The sequence below is a fragment of the Drosophila eugracilis genome, unplaced genomic scaffold (assembly GCF_018153835.1).
Source record: "Drosophila eugracilis isolate 14026-0451.02 unplaced genomic scaffold, ASM1815383v1 contig_408, whole genome shotgun sequence".
NCBI lineage: Eukaryota > Metazoa > Arthropoda > Insecta > Diptera > Drosophilidae > Drosophila > Drosophila eugracilis.
In genome coordinates, this window is record NW_024573270.1 from 794465 (window position 1) to 815858 (window position 21394).

Here is a 21394-nt window from a genome sequence, read left to right on the forward strand (position 1 = left end):
CGTTGTCTGGAGTGAAGCAGAAGAAGAATAGCTTGAAAATAGCTAAGACCAGCCCTGGTAAATACCAACTCCGATTGGCAGGGCATATAAGCCTATCGATTGTAGATAACAACGAGCTTTAGCGCTGTGTTTGTGTTATCGTCAGTTGCTCTTTGCACTCCACATTTCTCGTTTCGATTTGGCCGCCAGTTGTGTTTTTGATTGCTCTGCGTGCTGTTCGCTCCTCCAAATCTCCGTTACTCCGATTTTACGATTCTTCGCGCCTACTCTAACACCCATTCATCCGTTTGTTCGCTTGTTTGTTTTTTTCGCTGCACTTTTTGCGCGCGCGCAACTGCCGATAAACGAAGAAAAAAGCAGAAGAAAATCATTAATAAACTGTAAAAGTGCAATATTAATAGACGATCTTGTGAATGTCTCTAAATTGAAACATTTACTTTCGTTTACTATTTTTTTTTTAATTTTGTTCTGTTAAGTGTTCGTAAAGCATTTTTGCAGTCAACGCAAAAAGAAACTTTTAAGCAAAATGCAGCAGAAAGTTGAAGAGGTTAGTAAATGTTTATGGATAAATAATACTATGCAAAGTGTTTTAGTATCCTTGTTTATAAGTTTTCATAATATTCAGTTTACAATTATTACAATATTGTATTGCAATAATGTTCCGTTAGTGTGTCCCCACAGCGTTTGTTTTTGCCCAAAGGAGATAAAGTTCTAATAACTGTAAATCTTGCGGTAAACGAAGGAGAGAAAAGAGAAGGCAATAAGGCTTTATTTTTATATTTATAACTTTTTACAAATAATATGCATACTTTTATGGATCTAATATTGAAAATTATGTTAAATAGTTTTATGAAACTATAATAACTAATCATCAAAATGATTCACGTGCAGATTAAGAGAATTATTAATCATTTTTATTTCGAAAAGTTGAAATCCATTTAATCTGCACATTTCTATTTTGTTTTATGTTGTTTTCTTCTTATTTTTGTGTAATATTCTAGTTTGTTGCTGCGTTTTGGTCCATGTTGTTGCTTTTTCTCCTCGTTCTGCTCTTCCACCTTCTCTTTTGCGTTCCTCCCTTTTCCTGTATTTCATTGAACTTAGTACGCCCCCGAATGCTGCGCTGCCTCAGCTGGCGTCGCTGCTAGCTTCGCAGTCGCTGTTCTGCCGTGACGTTCCATTGACTGATTTTCCCGACTTTCCGCAGAAAAATAAAAACAACCAAAACAACAAAAGCCAACAGCAACAACAATGCTTTGGCCACAATTGTAAAATGGTTTTGTTTGGTTTTTCATTTACATGTTGTTGTTCTTGTTGCTGTTTTTTTTTTCGGTTTTTTCTTCTTCTTCTGTTGTCCACAGGTGTGCAAGTGTGTGTGCCACCTATTGTTGTTGCTTCTTTATTTGCACAGTTGGCAACGCTTTTTTTTTGTGTTTAATATATATTTTGGGATCTTTTTCTTGGGGCCCAAAACCAAAGTCATGGTAAGAGCTGTGAAATTTGTGATCGCCATTGTTTGGACCCCAAATTCTCGTAGTACTCCTCCTCTTTTTGTCTCTCTCTTTGGCACCCTCATTGTGGCAAAGATGAACACATCAAGATCATGGCGGAATAAAGGTCTTAAGACCAGAAGTGTGCCACAAATGTCATGTTCGATAAACAATCTGTTCCAGAAATCAGCCAAATCATGGCATAAAAAATTGAAGATTTATCAGCTAAGATTTAGTGATAAAACAAAACTGAAAAAGAAAGAATTGCCATTATTCTGTACTTAAAAATCTCTAAAATGAAATTGACTAAGCTATAAAGTATACGTAAAGTATAAACTTAAGTATAGCAGTTCATCGTTTTTAACCCATTTAAGAAACAGACTGCCAGAAGGTATAAAAAGATAATTAATAATATTAAGAAGCGCCCATAACAGCTGTTTTAACAGCTTACTCAACAGCCCAAAGAACCGATGTTTCGTTTTGGAAAAAAAAAAACCTAAATGCGATGAAACACGGAACCAAAAAGCCAGAAAAAATATGCCTTTTTGGCCTGGCCAATGCCAGTTGCAAGTAAAAGTCGAAAAACCTGTGTAGCCACAAGACAAGACACCGCCGGGGGAAAGAAGGGGTTGGGGGGACATTGAACATCGAGCGAGATGACTGTCCATGACCCAAATAAAATGCCTCGAGAATTGCAATTGGACATGTCGACAAATGATCGAGGGGGCGATGCAGGAACGGCGGCCATTAAAGTGGTATAAACGGGGGGCGGGGGGAGAAGAGGGAACCATGGTCAAGTGATTGAGACTGGCTGATTGGCCATGGCAGCGGATTGAGCTCGAGGATCTCCATCAGCCCGATGCGATTCAGGCCAAGCTGAAGATCTGCACTCGATCACCGGTTAGTTTGAGAGAAGCGTTAAGAAAAAAAAAATGAGTTAAGAGCAGAAGTCTCAATCCGAGAAATGCAGACTCCCATTCCTGATTCAAGTGGATACACTCAGGAAAATTGTGTTTACTTTTAGGTTTTAGTAAAACCAAGGAAATCTGAACTTTTCATTCAAGTTGATCTTGATTTGTTTTCCCAAAAAAGTTGGTTAAGAAAGAGGACTTATTTGGCAGGGAAATTTGAAAATCATGTAATCAACCAAAACCAGCAAAGAGTTCATTCACTCCCTCATTAACAATGCCATTCCTCAATAAGTTTGACTTTGCGTTGCTTGCACATCATCTTCATGAGTTTTTTTCCAATTTCCTTGTAAAAGTTTTTCCCAATTTAACGGCCACCCAAAATAATACAAAAAAAAAAAAGGAGAAGAAAAACCCCGAAAACCGGTTAGAATTTGATGCATCTTTTCTGGTTGTTGCTGGTCTATTAAAATTTCGCTTTTTTTTTTGCCTAGTGCGGACGCAGACGGCGGCGGTAGTAAGATTTTCACGTCGATTTTACCCGTTTGCCAATTGAAAGTAAAAATGCCCCAAAACCGGTCAGTTAAATACGAAAAAAAAAACTAAAAATATCACCGTGAGATCCTGACACCAACTTTGATAAATGTCTAATGAATGTCTTTATGCAGCTTCGCAGTCAATGCAATGTTTGTACAAAATATGGAAATTACCCAAGCTTAAAAATCATAAAAATAATTATTTGTTTGGGCGGGGAAAATGGTAAAATGATGATGGGACTTGGACCTGGACTTGTTGAAAAACGCCCAAAATGGCTAGAAGAAAAGGTGGTTAAGATATATATATTTTCGTTTTTTTTGGGGGAAAACGTTAATCAAGGTGGACAAAAGCCAAAAGGCGTATCCAAAGAACCCCCCCCCAAAAAAAAAGTAGAAAATCCAAGAGACCAAAAAACCGATGTAATTACACATAAACGCAGATGGTCAGATGAAAGAGGGGTTAGCCGAAAGTAACCTTTTTTCTTTTTTTTTTTTTTTTTTTGGTTTCTCAATTTTTTCAAAGGTGGGAGATGAGAGATGGGAGATGGCTCAAATGAAAAACGCAAACAGCAAACGCAAAGTACCCGAAAATAACTTGAAAATAAAACTTGAAACTTGTCGTGCGTCGATCGACGCCAAAGGGGCGGAGGTGGAGGTCAATGTCTGGGTTCAACGACTCCTGACCTCTGGCAATATACAAAAAAAAAAACAAAAACAAACAAACAGAGAAAACCCCCAAAAACAACAGTTATTATTATTGTTATTGAAGCACTCAAAACCGAAAAAGATGTTAGGTATTTCTCTCTCAAAAAAACTAGAGCAGTTGAAGGTAGCCAAAGATATGTATAAGATACATAAAGATGGTATGGAAAACTGAAGAAAAGTAAATGGTTTTATGGTGGTGAGTTGCTGGGAATCCTCCACACTTGGATTAGTTAATTATCTTACTAATTATGGGTGGCTAAGCGAAACTAGTTCATATGCTAATTATGCAAGTGGAGCTTAACCAAGTTAAGTGTGTAGAATATTTTGATTTGTTTTAGATTAGTTTCAGGTCTATGTCCAGTTCTATTCTTATAGCTTACCAAACTCAGATTTGACTTTGATTAAACGAAATCTAAAATCTAGAAAAAATCAAAACATAACTAATGGGTTCTTAGACTCGCATAAAAGTCTGATCACAGAAGATCAATCATTTTAGCCCATCGAAAAACCTATTAGAATTGTGATTAATTAGCAAAGCAGACACCCTAACTAAATCCATCATTTTGCAAAGAGTTTACCTTTCCTAAAATGAAGATTTGAAAAATTATTTTCAGACTGCATTTGAATGATAAAACCTAAATCAGATTACTTAACAAGATAAAACGCATAAATTTAAACGGTTTTCGTAAGCCTTCTGGGAACTCTCAACTTTTTCTGGGAACTTTCAATTGCATCTGAAAGGGAGGTACCCCTCCCCGAAATCATTTTGAAATGATTTCCAGTGCAACGGTGCTATAATCTATTTTCCCTATGACCACAAAACAATGGCAAATAAAACAAATATTATGCATCATAAATTTCACTGACAGCCAACGAAACAGAAAACCGGTTGAGGTTTTTCCTCAGTTCTGGCAATGAACTCAAAAGCCAAAGACCCAGACCCAGACCCAGACGCAGACTCTCTCATCCACACAAACAAGCAGTGTTTTTGGAATTGAAATCATAATAATAATGGTGAGGTGTAAAAGCGATTACGAAATCGATTTTAGCTCTACATATATCCGCGATATATATACTTGAATCTGAATAATAATAGTAATAAGGCATAAAGACATAAAACATTTCGTTGGCCAGATTAGAAATTCAAATGAGCCAAGGCTTAGGGTTTTTTTTTTGGTTTTTTGTTTCTTATGAAAAGTGAATGTGAATGCGATGACCGTTAGATCTGTGGCAAGCATTTAACTGCCCCACAACAATGCAATATTTTCCTTTATATACACATCTCTCTCTCTCTCTCCCTCTCTCCTTGGCTCTGTTTTCGAAAGTGATTTGAACTATATTTTATGCGGCAATCCGAAGCGAAACAAAAACCTAAAACCATATAATACCAATCTATATATATATAGGTATAGATATATACTATATATACCGATGCAGTCGCCGAGTTTCTTAATTGATCGATCGCAGCTCGTTTACCGTTGGCCGGCTGATATAATTGCCGGCCGCAAGTCGATTTTATAACTCCAACTCCAACTCGAACTCGAACCCGAGCCACAAATCAATTTGCCATAAACCATTAACTAAAAACTAAAAACTAAAACCATAACCCAAAAAAACCGTGTCAATCAAAGTGAAAGAAGTCATAGCTAGTCATCGGGCTAGCCAATGATTATCTCACAGATACAGATTTTACCGATTGCAGCGAACATAACACATAATTGCTAATAAATTGTTTGCAATTAGTAAATCAATTGATTGCCGGATGGTTTTACCCCGATATCGAATTGATTCCTTGTCATTGGATGTAATTTTGGCGCGACCCACTGATCCACGATCGCTGATTAGGCCTGGGGTTAGTAGTCGTAGTCGTAGTTAGAGGTTCCCCCGAAAACTAAATTGATTTTTCGTTTCGCCATGGTACAGGGAAATCTTTTTGTACCGAAAGAAAAGTTGAAGTTCTTTAGGTTGGCTTTTTTTTTTTTTCAAGCAATTTCAATTTCTAAAAATATGATTTTTGAAGTGAAACTTTTTGGTTTCTCAAAGTGTGGCAACGGAAATCGTTGGCCAGATGATGGAAGATGCATTGCAAGTCGCCAGATCTTTTTCCATTCTTTTCTCATGATCGCTTCGCTTTGAAAGTTGTTTTCTCAAATCAACTCAACTTAACTCAAATCATCTTGGATCCAACTCGCCCCATCCTCCCAGCAGCACAAGTCATCGAAGAAGAACGTGCAGGAGAAATAATGAGATTTTACATTTTCTTTTTCTAGAAAGTTTTTTTTTTTTTTTTTTTCCTTCCTTCACTATCTTCTCAACAGCGCCTGGTCTTTTTCTTTCGCTACATACATATATTCTGTTTTCTTCTTCAATTTTCCCGCTTATTGTTTTTCCAGCTGTACAAATTTGTTTTTCTGCCGCGGAAGAAGGAACTTGGGAAGCTGCAAGTTCATTGCAGCAGATGTCATGAATACAACTTGCAGTTTTTCAATTACCATTTGATTGATTGCTTTTCGGTGAGATAAAAAGGTTTGCCAGTGTGAGAAATGTCAGTCGAAGATGGCCTTGCCTTTTTGCTCAAAATAACTTTAATTTGCCGTCGATCAGTTTTCAAAGATAAAAAACAGTTTCTGTTTGGGAATCTATCAGTTCCGCCAATAGAGGAAGGTGTTTCGGTATGTTGCGTGAAGATGACACGTTATCAAACCAAATCACAGGGTCTTGTTTTGACAAGATCAGAGCTAAATACCTAAACAGAATGATGGTATTGGCTTTTAGTTGAGGGCTTCTTCTGCAGTTCTGCAGGGGGAACCTTTCAAGCGAAGGAAGCTTATGGAATAAAAGATTTAGAATGTCATTTAATGCATGCTGCTTGCGAAGCTTCTCAACAATCTCATAAAATTTCGCGTAAACCTCGGCCTGCGTTTCGGCCTTTCGAATACTGATGTTCTGACATTTTCAGTCAAAGCCTCTGTGATCAGAATTTTTGGTTAGCAGTCTAAAACTAAGTTTTGGCTCGTTAGTTTTGATCGTTGGCTATACAAAACGGTATTTCTTGCAGCTCTACCTCTGATTTGGGCCAAGTTATAGGCTAAAAGCCACTAGAAATATTTCAATTATCGGTGAAAAGTTCTTAACTTGATTTTCAGCCGAAAGAATCGGTTCTTTGACCATAACTACCTCGTTGTCAATCAACTGCTATCAATTAAAATTCAAAGACGAACAAAAACCCCCACGACTTGTGACGACTTTAAACCAAACTGGCGAAGACATATTACTTTTTTATGGCATGTCATGGAAATTATTGGAAAACTTTCCCCCACCAAAGGGTTCAATGTGTCAACTTCCCAGGCATTTCGCTCATAACTGGCGCTCCCAAAAACGAAACAAAAACTAAAGAAAGAAAGAGAAGCACTTTCCATTCTTCATTGTCTTGGGGAGTCGCCATGTGGTGTATTGATAAAATAAAACCCCGGCCCGTTGACCTACCACAATTTATTTTCGCTTTTTCTTAGTTGCTGTTTGGGAACTTTGGATTTGCATGGCAACCTTAACCCATTGGCACCGATATGCGGCACTCTCTCTTTCCCTCGCTCAATTTCAATTATTAACCCACAGGCAGCCATTTAAACATGACTGAATTTTCACACACACACACACACACACTCGTAGGCCTTTCCAGCCATGTAAATTGGCCAAGTCAGCCAGTAGAAAAATATCAATTAGATTGGCGAGAAGAGCTGCGCTTTCGATTGCATGTCGGATCGGATCGGATCGCTGGGGTGGGCGTAGGAATTATGGTTGATAGTTAGGTGGAGTAAGGCTTTATGGTACCCCCCTGCGATGCATTTTGTTTGCTCGACTTGCTAACATTTTGTGCTACTTTACATTTTTCCACCAGCAAACAAACAAAATGCATTTTCGAATGTTTATTATGGATGGCGATGGTGGGATCTTTCTTTCTTTTCACACAACTCTGTGATCCACTGGCTTTTCTATTGGCTTTTGACTGCGAAAATTCAAATGAAAACCAAAGAGAGTCAGAGACAAGTGTCAATGGCAGACGTTGGCAAAAGCGTGTCGCAATTTCCACCATCAAATTTTGCAACAGCAACTAAACAATGGGCCGTGGCTGTACTTTCTCCGTTTTCAATTATTATTATTGGAACGGTATGGTCTGTCATATATAGTATGGTATGGAATGTTATACTATGTATATATATATATGGCATGGCGTGAGAGTCGCCCAAGTGCAAATGCAATTGTCTCAGCTAAATCGCAAGCCCAGTGGGCCTGGGCCCAGGTTGGTATAGAGATATCGGGACACGGGTCTATATAAGTCAAGGTTCTATTGACTTGCGGCTTATTGAGTGATAAGCAGCGCCATCAAGCTTGATAATAAGCGATAAGGTTCTTGCGTTGCTATACCATGAACATTCCATAAACGGAATGATGAGGTTGCCATTACCACTAACTTTGGCAATTCATCAATGTCAAGGTGTTATACGTATATATATATATGGGCGGGGCTAATTAGCATATGGCTGGCTTTGAGCAGGGCATTAAGTATCGCCTGATAAGGTCCATTAGCCGGAAATGTTATTCAATGCAATTCACCCTCTTTTTATACATATTCAAATTGCTATGGTACTCCTTTCTACGTTCATATCAGCTTTATATTATATCATAATATACCTTTTGTTACTTTGTAATCGAATGTGGATTTATCGCATATGTATCCATGTCATAGTGTGGCAAGAAACATTGTCTTTGCTGACTAATTTTTAATTTGAGTTTCCCCAAAAAGGCGAGAATGGGTTTATCCTTATTTTCCCCTCAAAATGACAGGGTTTTCCGATTACTATGCCAGTAATGGGCTTAGTACGGGCAATACTATGACAATACTGTCCATCTTGTTCTGAGAAAGACATAACTAAAACCCTCAAAAGAATTTTGGTACTGACTTTCACAAAGTGTAATCCCTATTTCTGGCGCTGGGAGTCGTGGCCAATGTCCTCCAATGTCAATGTCCTGTGGCTCCTGCAAAGTCGACAGTATTTTCCTCATAACTTGGCCAATAATGATACAAAGTTGGGGCATTTTTCGAAAATTTGTAAGATGGTACCTCTTATCAAAAATGCGATTTTTGGGTTCTCCTAACTCGACAGCATTTTCCTCATAACTTGGCCAATAATGGTTCAAATGTAATACCCCTTTGAGTTTGTTTTCTAATTCTTGACAAAACTGAATTCACAGTTTGAAATGTCAAATTTGTACCATTTTTTGAAAATTTTGATGATGGTAAAAATGTGAAAATCTGCTTATCCCGATTAACCTTAAAAAGTAACCTATTTTGCTCATAGCTAAGTCAATAATACTCCAAATATGGAGTTGCATACCTCCTTGAACTGGAGATTTCATTGCCAATCAAAATTGGAACTTAAACTGGTTTTTTCATTTCCAATCAAAAGTAGGAAAACTAAACAAAATGGCTCACAAATACGAAATGTAGCCAAAAATTGATTTTGTTCAAATTCAAACGGAAAGTTACACCTCTAAAAGTACAACAATTTTACGGAGATTGCGGAATTTCAAAAGATAGATTTATTACGTATTAATTATGGAGGTGACATCGTTGAACTGTCCTTGACAGAAATCTACTTCTTGGGGCAACGAAAAAGAGTTTGAAAAAGTTTCCAGCGATGATGACTCAATTTGTTAACTGAACTTGAATGTTAGACTGGGTTATATATATCGATAACGGAATGATAACTGATAAGCCCTATCAGACGTAGCTTTCCTGCAAACACTCGTATATTCATAGAAGTTTTCGACAAACTGTTGGCTTCTATATATGTATATGTGCACCTGTTAGGGGCATTAAGGTTTTCAGTTCCTACCTACTGGCCCGTAGAATCCAAAGATAATATTGCAGTAGGCCCTCCAATCAGCTGTAGGGCAAATGAGTAAATACCAGGTGGTGCTATTCTGCTGGTGGTGCTGTCAATAGGAGGGGTGGTAGGGGAGGTGGTGCTAGGGGAGGTGTTAGTGCTAAACAAACAAAATAACAAGTGGGGGAATGTCGGCAAATGGAGCAAAGGAAACGAGAAACCCGAAACCAGATAAGATACTTTGGCAATTTGTTGTTCTTGCTCTTGCTTTGGCCGAAAGTAATTGAAAATGCCGTTGCCAATTATAAATGGCAGGGTGACTCACTGCACTGCAGCAGCGTCGTGTATTTTACCGGCTTTCTGGGTGATTTCCTCTTAAAGTTTTTGAAGAAAATAAAATCACATTTTTGTAGATGACAAAATAATCTAAAAGTAATGTCAAGGAATGTCAAGAGGATAGTTTGATAAGAAATAGGGGTTTACCTTAAATAACCATTCTAGGATGGACTTTCCTCTAGTCTTATCTAACAGTGGCGCCACCTAGGTGTCCTTAACAAATACCACTCAGATTTTACCACTCATCAAACAGTCTTTTATGACCAACTTTTTTGATATCTCCCAAGTCTCCCTCTGCCTTTTGGAATTGCATAACATTCTTCGGGACCTGGGGAACAGAATCGAAGTTGCAGATCTTGTGCCATGCCGTCTGTTTATGACCGACCGCCTTCCCGGTAATGAAGCCATTTCCACATTGCGGACATTTCCGCTGCCACCTGCTGCTGCTGCTGCTGCAAATGCCTTCAAAACGCCGCCGTCCGGCATTCACAGTCTCGCATTTGTATAACAATGAATGGGTGTTTAACGGTCGCCGCATTACCACTAAGTAGCTCCGTCATCGTCACATCGCCTGTCACACAAACATAGTAACATAAATAAGCTAGCGGAGACAGTTGTTGTCCCCCCCATCCATCCATCCATCCATCCATCCATTCATTCCGAAAAAGAGTCACCAAGTTTGCATTTGCATTGGGAGATTTCTGCCTTTCGAGTAATTTATCTCTGACATGATTTGGCAATTGTCTTTCCAAGTTAGCTAGCCAAGTCTAAACTGAAAACCAACCCACCACCACCAGCAGTGAGTAGTCAGAAAATCTACGACATCTCTGGGTTCAGTTTGTTTCTAAAGCGTGGGAAAGACATTCCCACATTTGTTAAGCTTGTTATAAGTACATTTAACTAAATTAGTGTCAGATATTGTTATTGTTTCAGCACTCCGTTGGTTTTTCGCTAGGCGAATTTGTTAAGGTGTTGGGCGGTTTAGGTCGCAGTTGACCCAGTTTCTTAACGACATGATGGGGGCAAGAGAAACTAACTTTTTAACAACTTATATTTAAACTTTATTTATAAGATTTTTTAAGTTTATTAGTTAGTACTACAAGGAAGTTGTAGGTATAGAAGTAGATTTCCACTAAGCCTTTGCTGCAATCTAAAAACTGATTTATAACCTTTATCAATGACTCTGTGTCTTGCCATTGGTTTTTCCACTAGCCAATGTCCACAGAACTTATTTGCCTTGCACTATCAGCTGAATTCTAGAGAAGTGCATAGTGTCTTGGTAGAAAAAAACACCGGAAAAGTTGGTGAAAGGCCACAGCACTACGTTAAATTTCCATAGTAGTTGGTCTTAATAAGTATGCACAACCTTTCACAAAAAAAAAAAAAAAAAAAAAAAAGAACATAAAAAAGACAAAAATAAATATAAAGAAAATGGAATGCAAGGTGTCAAGGGGAGGGAGCTAAAATACAGAAATAACCCGGCAACGATAATGATAATGATAATTTTTACGATCCAAGCGGACAGACAGACGGACAAACGGACAAAATATGACGCTTATAAAGTGCAGTTAGCATGTCTTAAAGACGTCTAAACAGTTTACCGTTCGTTGGCGTTGGCTTAGCTGGCCGGCCGCTAAATGTCATAAATGGCTGGACAATGGACTGCAAAAGATAGACTAGCAGCGGGGCAATTCATTCACAAAAAGAAAGAAAACCGCTGGCCATTCAGTTTGATGGCTCAAGTTCAGCTCCAGTGGGTGTGGATACGAATAGGTTAGGTTTTTACTATCTTGTGGGTGGGGTTTTTGGGGTGTTCAAACGCCTAACAGTTAACTGTCTGAGCTTGGAAAATGACCAAAACCGTTCAGAAATGCGGGCCATTGTCACGTCTAAGAAAAGTGTTGGCACTTTCTCAAGGCAGTCAGTTTCGCTTTTAATCAGTCCAAAACTGAGGTAATGCCAGCCTGTCATTGGAAACTCTCCTCCACTCTATATAGTTACCCCATCGATCTGTATTTGTTCCGTTTTCAAAGTTTGCCAAAAAACAAAAAAACCAAATAAAAAACAGAGCAAATAGCTGGAAAGCGAACAAAGCAAGTCAATTAACTTTGCCCGTGTATCTTGTATCTATATCTTGAGTCTGTTTGTCCCGATCTGAAGTAGAAGAATCTTGTGGTTGTGTGACTCGCGGCTATGGCTGCGGCTGTGGCTGTGGCTCACCGACAAAGCGTTTCGCAAATATTTGCCATTGTCTTGGCGTACATATTTCAATCAGTCAGCGACAGAATATGAAACACAGTTTCAATTACAACAGCCCGGGCTAAAAAGACATGGCAATTACAAAAGGCCCAAGATATGTGCAGCCACAGAGAGCGATCTCTGATCTGGTCGAAAAAAAAGAACAGCCAGCAGATGGCCAGGTGTTGCACAGTGAGAACTTTTCTACGAGATTTCCAAGATAATTTAGTAAGTTTAGCTAAAGATAAAAGTAAACAAAATCTATCTGAGATCACCCAGAGAAGGAACCTATAAATATTTATGAATTGCAATGAACATTTTTTAAAGATTTCTTACGGTGTGATCTGTATCTTTTACGTGCTTCGTGGAGCGCTCCAAGTTCAAACACGCAACTGTCAGCTGCACTTACAGATGCATGCAGATACATGTGTAGACATGGTCTGTTCTTCGTCTCTCCAGTTGGCTAGTTCCTGGGTTCTTTAGTTCTTTGAGACAGTGGCGCTTATTCTGCCACCACAACACCGACGAGTGTCAATGGCCCAGGGACGACCAGCTGGCGCATTTGCCACATTGCCGCCTTTGCCCTGGGAAGAAGTTCAGCTGGCCGTGCATTTTGCAGTGGATAAATGACATAACACTCTCGGACTTACACTTCGTCTTCAACTTACTATAATTTATATCTGCATTTTATTTTATAAAAAAAAAAAAAGTAAAGTAAGTTATGCTGGGCACGTTTTGTGGGTCTGGTCTGGCCATCATCATCGGTAGTCAGGTCTGGTCTAGTCTGCATTCGGGTGACATAATTTGTTTGGTTTTAGCTTTGTTTTTATGCCCTGGTCTTATTGTTATGGCTTTTTGTGTTTGGTTTTTGCAGCTCAATGTGCTGCGAATCGCATATTTGGCGGTGTTCGGTGTTGGCCTCAGTTGAGTGACCAGGCCGGGCCACCTTTTTTTGTTTTGTTATTACCTGGGAAATTGGCTTGGCATTCCAGTTGTGATTTATTTTTTATTCACTGCAATTATTAACCATTTCTGTGTTAAATAATAGAGCAGTTGACAAGCAGCAACTTGAATTTTGATTGATGTTTCCTTTAAATATGGAATTTTAGTTTGAAGTTTTTCCCTTAAAGGAAATACAAAATCTTAAAGCTAGAAACTTATTGCTATCTACAAAGTCTTATTTATTAATGGAATTAAAATTCCTTTAGCTTGAGGTTGAACTCCCATGGACTTCTTCATTTCCCTGGAACTAGAAAGCTGGGTCAATAAAAAAAAGTTCCGCCCAAGATAAGACATAGTTTTGGTTTTGCTGTTTGGCCAAAAGTTCCCCTGGGATTGAATCATCTGGCGTGTCTATCTTTAGTTCTCCCGTCAGCAGGCACTTAATTTAATGACCGACTAACTAACTAACTGTCCGGGGCCAATAAAAGCTGGCCAAGACCGACGGTCGAAGACGAAATTAATGGCCAAACAATCCGCAATCAAGACGCCGAGAGAGTAACGAGTCGAAATTGAAAAGGCAAACTTTAGTTCGAGCCCCTGATTTGGCCAGGTCACGCATTGTTAGTTGGCCAAAAGAAAATCAAAATAAAAACGTTAAGAGAGCTGCTGAGAGCTGAGTGAAAAGTGATCGAATCGATGGCTTTTCTTATCAGCACTAGACCATTTGATTTCGGAACCCCCCCAAACGCCCTCCTCGCTTATCGAAAATTCATTTTGGTAAACACACGCAGAGCTATATAGAAACCTTTCCGGCATATAAGATAAGGTTCGAATGAAAAGCTATACGAATTGCGCAAAATATATATATATATATATATATCTTTTTGGCCTCAATTTCTGGCCAACCCACCCACAATCCTTGGGTCCGCCACCCGCCCCCTTTTGTCCCATTTCTGAGCCATCTATTTCGGCCTGTTTTTCGCGATGTTGTTGACCAATTTGCTAGTTTTTTTTTCTGTTTTTTTTTTTTACTAATGGAGCGCCCAGAGCTGACGACGTGACTATGGCCATCATTGGTGTCTTGGCTTTTTGGCCAACATTTTGCTGTGGCATGGCAAATCTACAAATCTAATGACAGCCATCACCGTAACGGTCCATTCTTAATGGTATTGGTAATGCTAATGATATGGCGTCATAATTGACACATGCTCAAAGTGCATCCGCCTTAGATTTACCCATTCCCCCGGGGCTGAGATTATCTCTGCTCTGTGGTATCTTTTCCTATACTATATAGTGTATGGATCACGATTTGCTATAGGTTTGAAACTAAAAAACTAAACTGGGTCGATCGGATCGTGGCTAAAAAGCAATGCTTAAACTTGGTCGTTGGGGTAGAGCAATGTTTGGTTGTTCAGTTTGGCAGAAAAGATAATGGGAGGGAATGTATGTTCGTGGGAACTGAAGGTCTGCTTGAGATATGTCTTAGGAAACATCTTTAAATTTGATTAAAATTTGGGTAAGATTGCCCTTGAAATTGCTAGAAAATACTCAGCTAAATCTGAAAAAAACCAAAACTTGATTGAGTTTTAATGACTTTGATAGCCAACTTTGATTGGAAATCAAATTGAGGTATATAAAACTATAAAAATGTGAACATTTCTTACATTTAGCTTAGGTAATTGTAAAATATTGTTCTTGAATAAAGTTACGTTAGTGTTTTTTTGAGATAAGAATCATTTAATTTCACAACAAATTACGCACAATTATGATTAGTTAATGTGAGTTTTAGCATTAGGAAATATTTAATCCGATAACAGAACAGAACAAAAACAGAACTTTTAAGTTAATGAATCAACTTTAGGTATATAATTTTTAAGAAAGCAAAGCTTGTAGTTGTGTTTTTCTTTCTTTTTAAAACAAAGCTGATAATTTGTGTGCAAAGTAATGAGTAATTGCTTAAGAAAAATCTTTAAATAATAAATATTGTTTGTGAATTTGTTTTTGTTTTTGGACACATTTGACCTAAAAATAACGCTGATATTCTTAAGCTTTATAGATTTTTAGGAAGTAACCTATTAAAAGGTAAACCTAGCTATTGAGGGACTTAACCCTTCATAAATCGCATAAATTCTAAGCATAGGATATCTCAGCGAATCAGTTTTTTTTAGCCTCTGCTGATGTTTCCATTCAAGACTTTTGGCCAAAAAAAAGAATGTTAAGTGCCGGCCGCCCTTCGTTTGCATATTCAATGTATTGTTTGGTTTTTTTTTCCTCCTGTTTTTTTGCATTTTTCCTGCTGGTTTTTGTTGTTGTTTTCAGGCTGCTGCTTTATTGTTTTTATTTTTATTTTTTTTTTTGCACGCTTGAGCTGCAACTGCGGCGGTCACTGAGGAAAACGCTAAATGAATTGCCCCAAATACGAGTACGAGTGTTGTACGCGATGATCACGAAGGTGATGATGACGATAATGATGAACGTTATGCTAATGCTGATCGCTCGCCTGGAAACGACGTCAGCAGCCCTAGCAGAGAAAAGTGCACTGAAAGAAAATCTAGATGATTCTTAAACTTGAAATTGTTGGGGAAAAAAGTATTTGTTTTGAGTTTTTAAAAGAGTTTTATTAAGTTGAAATTTATTTTTATTTTTGTTGTTTTTTTTTTGAGAAATTCCCTTAAAATTATTCTCAGTGTTGCTGAGTTATGGCCCGAAGTGGATCAGTTGCCAGACAGAGATAGAGCAAAGAAAGAAACAAGAGGTGGGCAGAGGTGTGTAGGAGGGGGGCGGAAAGAAAGAGCCACAGTCACGGTCACGTTTCTTGTCACGTTCTCCCGCTGTTTCTTCGTTGTTTCTTCTGTTGTTGTTTCTCCTCCTCCTTCGCCTCCGCTTCTTCTGCTGTTTCTTACCCCCTAAATTCAACGATGTGGGTATACGATTTTTCCTTATCCGCCAGCTAATTGATTTCCCATTTGCCAGTGACATGCCCCGTCGAAAGGTGTTGTAAATAACTCAGCCTTTAGGAGACTTTCTAAGTATATGAAGTTTATGTAACTTTTTTTTTTTAAGTATTTACTTTGTTAATGATCAGTTTTTAGTTTAGTAAAAAACTAAGTTAAGATGCTAAGATTTTCTTTTAATATGTTTAATTTACAAAATTCTTAAGCCAGAATCTTATGCTAGGTACTGGTTAAGTCCAAACCTTCATCTTCACCTTGTTCTTATTTGTTCGCATTTCGTTTTTGCTCGTGTTGTGCTTTTGTTTACCCCTCTTGCCAATTTGCTTTTAGCCATGTTGCTGATCTTGTTGTTGCCGATCTTGTCGTGGCAGCAGCAACAGCAACAGTAACAGAAACAGCAACAAATTGCCCCAAGTCTTTGGCTTATTTGCTTGTTGCCTGCTTTTTGCTGTTTCTTAGGTTGGCTGCCTCTGTTCACGCGACCCATTGGGCGTTTGACCCCGGCGAATGTGGCATGCAAATGGGTTCAAACTTGGACAAGAAGGCCTAATGCCGCCGCATGCCGCATGCCGCCGCATGCCTCTTTGACTTGCAATTCGCATTTTGCATTTTGCATTTGCATTTTCCCCCTTTTGCGGTAAATTTGCTGGAAAAACGCGCGCCAAAAGTGACAGCCGGTCGAGGAGCAGCTGTCAACTTGACTTTAGGCAGCTGCCTCAAAATGTTGCTGCTGCTGTGGCGATGTTGCTGCTGTCATTGCACTTGGACGCCAGCAACAAGTAGCGGCGGTGGCTACCAGCAGCACAAAACGGAAGTATCGTACAATGTTTTTTTTTTCCTATACTGCATTTTGGGTATATACATGCATATATACCCTTTCTTTTTACTAACTAAAAGTGGTTAAATATGGGTAGAATCCACTGCAGGAAGCGCTTCCCATGGACTTTTATTTTTTGTTAATTAAACTGTGAACCCCCCCGCGGAGATCGCATTACAGTTTTTGTTGTTATGAACAAAAAACTTGCAAAGGGCTTCCAATGAATGTAATTAAAATATTAAATTACCTTTCCCAAAAGTGGTAGCAAGTTGGCTTATTGTTTGGAAATTTCTGCTTTTTGCTTAAATATTATATTTCTTTTTTATAAAATATTTTCTCATAAACCTTAAGAGTATTTCCCACTTCGACTTCCGTTGGGCAGAGTTTTCCTTTATGGTTTTCACCCAAGCTTATTTTTGTTTTGAAGTAAGTGAAAACGACATCGTTAAACGCACATTTTGAATCGATTTGTTGTCGTTTTTTTGCGTTTTTTTTTTTTAATTTTGGGTGCCACAACAATTGAGTGAAAATCTGCATGAAATCGATGAGTTATGGGCGTCAATCGCTGGGCCGAGACTCTTTTTTTTTTTTTGGGTCTAACTTAAATTGCGAGGCAATATTTTATTATTTCCACTCAAAGCCAGAGACGGAGACTAAACAAAACGAGACAATGTGAGGTGGAAAAGAAAAAGGCTGAAATGCCGCACATTCGCTCATTGCGAGCACTCAGCAAGTCTGGTGGCACTTTCTAATGCGACAACGATGCGGAAGCCCGCTGACGACACTCCACTGGCAGCAGTAATAGCAACCTGCAACCTGGAAAACATAAAGAGCACCCACATGGCGATGTCACAGACCCCGCAGACCTTAAATGTGCCCCCCAAATGGCAACTTGGGTGACCCGAAAAAGCAGCTGGCTGGCCCATCTGCCCTCGAACTACCCTTAGTGGGATCTCTTACTTGTTTTTTTTCCCCAGAAAAATGAAAAGAAATCTACGTACTCGTATATAGGCTGTGGAGAGACCATGTAAGTGCTGGAATTATGACTGCAGGGGAAGTATTTAGCCGTCAAATGGATGCTGATTGCTGTGGGAAAAAGTTATTTAGTTTTTGAAAGAGCTGAAGAAAAGTGGAGAGAAAATAGTTGGAAGTTGTTCTTATTCTTATTGTGAATGAAATTTAAGTTTAAAATATAAGCTAAGATTCATAATTTTTGGGTAAACTATTTATGAATCATTTCAAAGTCAAAAAATTGCGCAATTTATATTCCAATTTGTGGACTTACGTCATGTAACTTGGCAAATATAAAAACAATATTATCAGGCTTGGAATATTTTGGGTTCGGGTTCCATTACAATGTCGTCTATTAGCATTTATTTATCTTATCTCAAGGAAAAGTTTCCCATTCTCAAAGGGGTAAATCATAAAAAAGTAGGTGTAGATAGGCAAATATTTAGTTTTTATTCAAATTTCATTCCCTTCCTTCCAATCATAAACAAAATATTTCTAAGATATAAAATTCATGTTTTTGGGAGTGTTATGACTCATTACTCTTATGATTATAATAAAGACTCCTCTTCCCTTTCTTTCCAAAAAACTTGTTTACTAATTGAAAAGTAAACTTTATTTGCCCCACTCTTAGCCCTATTCATTTGAACCCAACCCAACCCCGACTGTATTGTGTTTACGATGACAGTAAAAACTTGTTAATTAGCCGACAAATTCCTTTATGCTGGCAGCTGGCAGAATATAATAATAATAATAGAAAACCAAGCTGAAAGTGAGACTGCCAAACACTTTTACTCTCGATTATTGTTTTCGTTTTTTATGTTTTTTGTTTTAGTTTGGCATTTTGAAAAGCAATTCAGAAATAAAACCACAAAACAGTCAACGAACCGAAGAGGAACCACCTCAAACCACCCAACTTTGTTGTCGATGTCACGCACAATAATCGGCTTAGGTTACGCTTGGGGGGTCCACTCTTGGATGGAATCACTTTAGCAAACATCACTCTGGGCCACTCTGGGTCCCGCCATCCATCCATACACGATGTGTGTGTGGTTTTGGTGACGGATCATTTGGGCAGCACGAGATCTCGGTCTCGAAGCCAATCGGATTATGCAAACAGCGGATTTGTCTCCTTCGATTTCCCTCAAAGATGCAGTTCACGGATGCGGGTGTATCTTGCATCTGCATCTGTATGTTGCGGCTTGCAACTCTTTCGATTTGAAGCGGATCGAAAGTGAGTGACAGCTTTGGTTTTGCGGCATATTCGATTACATGCAGCTTAGAAGATTAAAGCGTAATCGGAGCTGTGGCTGGTCGATCACTTCCTCAGTTTTAGGTTACCAAAATGCACTCGAAATAAAATCAGCTCAAGTTCGTTCTTTGCTGCAAAGTCTTCAAAAGATAGTCATGTACCGAAGATAGTTTTTTTAACTGAATATTTCTTCCCCTTTGTACTTGCAGAAAATCGATCCCCTGAGACGCATTCAGGAGGAGATCAAGGAGGTAGTGCGGCGCGAGGAGGAATACCGCCAGCTGGCTACGTTCTCGTCCAGCACCACCACCATTACTTCCGCCAACTCAACGCAATTGGTGGACTTTGAGACATACACGGTGAATGGCAATGGGCTTGACTTTGAAACGAAACTGGAGCAGGATGACGAGCAGGATCAGGAACAAAATCAGGAACAGGGCGTCTTGGTTACCGCCCAACCAGCTGCCGTGCAGACCACCTCGCTTCTGCTGCCCATCGACGAGCTGTCCAACACACCATCGCTGGCCTCCAGCGTGAATAGCGCCAAAGAGGAGAGTCTCGATGGCCAGCACTCGGATGATTCGGGCATTTCGGCTTCGTCGCAGAGCAAAACCAATACGAATGTTACCAAGCAGCCACTTAAGCTGACCGTGGTGACCCGCCAGGAGCAGCGCTACATTGGACCCAATTGCTATAATCTGACGCCAGAGCCGCCGCAACAGAAGCTGATCACCAGGACCATATCGACGCCCCAGCTAAGTGGTTTGCCACAGAAGCGTCAGTTTGCCTTTGGTGGCGCCACCAAGGGTGTAATGCAGCGTTTTATAGCCTCGCATGGCAAATTGGCACCGACCAGCCCATTGCCACCAGCCTCTCCATTGACCCTGACCTTGGCTACCAATGGAAATGGAAATACTGGTGTTGGTGGTGGAGCAATCGTCAATGGTCAGAACAATAATAGCACCACCCTCAAGTTGAATACCCGCACGGCAATGGCATTCCTGGAATCGGGCGGTTCAGCTTCGGCCATCACCTCGGTCACCCTATCGCCGGCGGCCATCGAAAGAGATTCGGAAGGCAGGCCCCTGCGACGGGGCTATGTGCCTGTCGAGCAGAAGATCCAGCGTGAGCTCCAGGACCTCAAGTCACGCGAAACGGAGCTGAAGCGCCTGCGTAAGATCAACAGGCAGAACACCCTGAAGGCCTCCCTGGACAAGCTGTAAGTCGAAAACTATAGATTTTATTATAAACCTTTGTCATGTATATATTTCTGTTTTTCGTAGGCAACTCAGCACAGACGATGAGGCTGATGCGGATGATGATGACGAGGATTCCGAGGTGGAGCACTGTTACGGTCCGGGCAAACTGCGCAATGCCCAGTCCACACAGGAACTGGATAGGAATGGGTGAGTATGCCAGGTCTTTTACCTTAAAGACCAGAGATTTTCAAACGCATTTTTTATTTTTTTGCAGAAACGAGCAGGAGATTGTCCACAAGCCCTCGGGAAATCGCAGCCTGAATGCAGCCGCCTATATAACCAATGGTATCAGCAATGGCAATGGCAATGGAATGCGTCCGGCGATGTCGCTGGCCCAGCTTTGTGATCTGACACCGGAGGAGGCGCCCTCGTCGCGGGGCTTGATCGCCCAGTGGGAGAACCTGATCAAAAAGAATGCCGAAGTCGGTGTGGTAGAGGCGATCATCTAAGGAATGTGGGTCAGGAACCCCTTAAAAAAAAGAGAAAAAAAGAAAAGAAAAAAAAACAAACAAACTTACACACACACCAACGATCTGGTGCAGAGCAGACCAAATTATTATTGTAGTGTCCACACTTGATCCTCCTTCCACTTCTCCATGTCCACGTCCACGTCTACGTCCACGTCTTCGTCCTCCTGCGAAAAGCTGCTTATCAACGAATTAATCTTAACGCCACAACCAATGGGAATTGAAATTATGTAACTAAATTGCATTATCCCTGTACTTAAAGCGATTTAAAATGTAACTTATAATGTGTACGTGAACTATCCGAGAACTCTATTGTATATATATAATTCTTCGCGTTTCCAGTGCGAGTGCAGTCGTCTTGCTTATAATTTATTACAAATCAACTTTATATATACCTTAAAAAAATATATATATGTAAACAAAATACTATATGTACGAAATCAATATACGAAAATGATTTAATAAAATTATAAAAAAAGCCAAAACTATGTAAAGGAAAGTTCTGTAAAGTTCTGTGGGAACTATAATTAAGTTGTAAAAACCAATGTTGTCATTTCTTATAAAAAAAATTCTGTATTTCCACCTAAAGTTGTT

General features: G+C 39.5%; 1 protein-coding gene across 1 annotated transcript; it reads left to right on the forward strand.

Moving 5' to 3' along the window:
• The first annotated feature begins 157 nt into the window (after positions 1–157).
• LOC108103904 lies at positions 158–21388 on the forward strand. Its single transcript, XM_017209652.2, has 4 exons — positions 158–547; positions 19284–20293; positions 20358–20480; positions 20548–21388. Exons 1-4 carry the CDS (start codon positions 527–529, stop codon positions 20780–20782), a joined length of 1389 nt encoding a protein of 462 aa, XP_017065141.1. The 5' UTR covers positions 158–526; the 3' UTR covers positions 20783–21388.
• Positions 21389–21394: the final 6 nt, after the last annotated feature.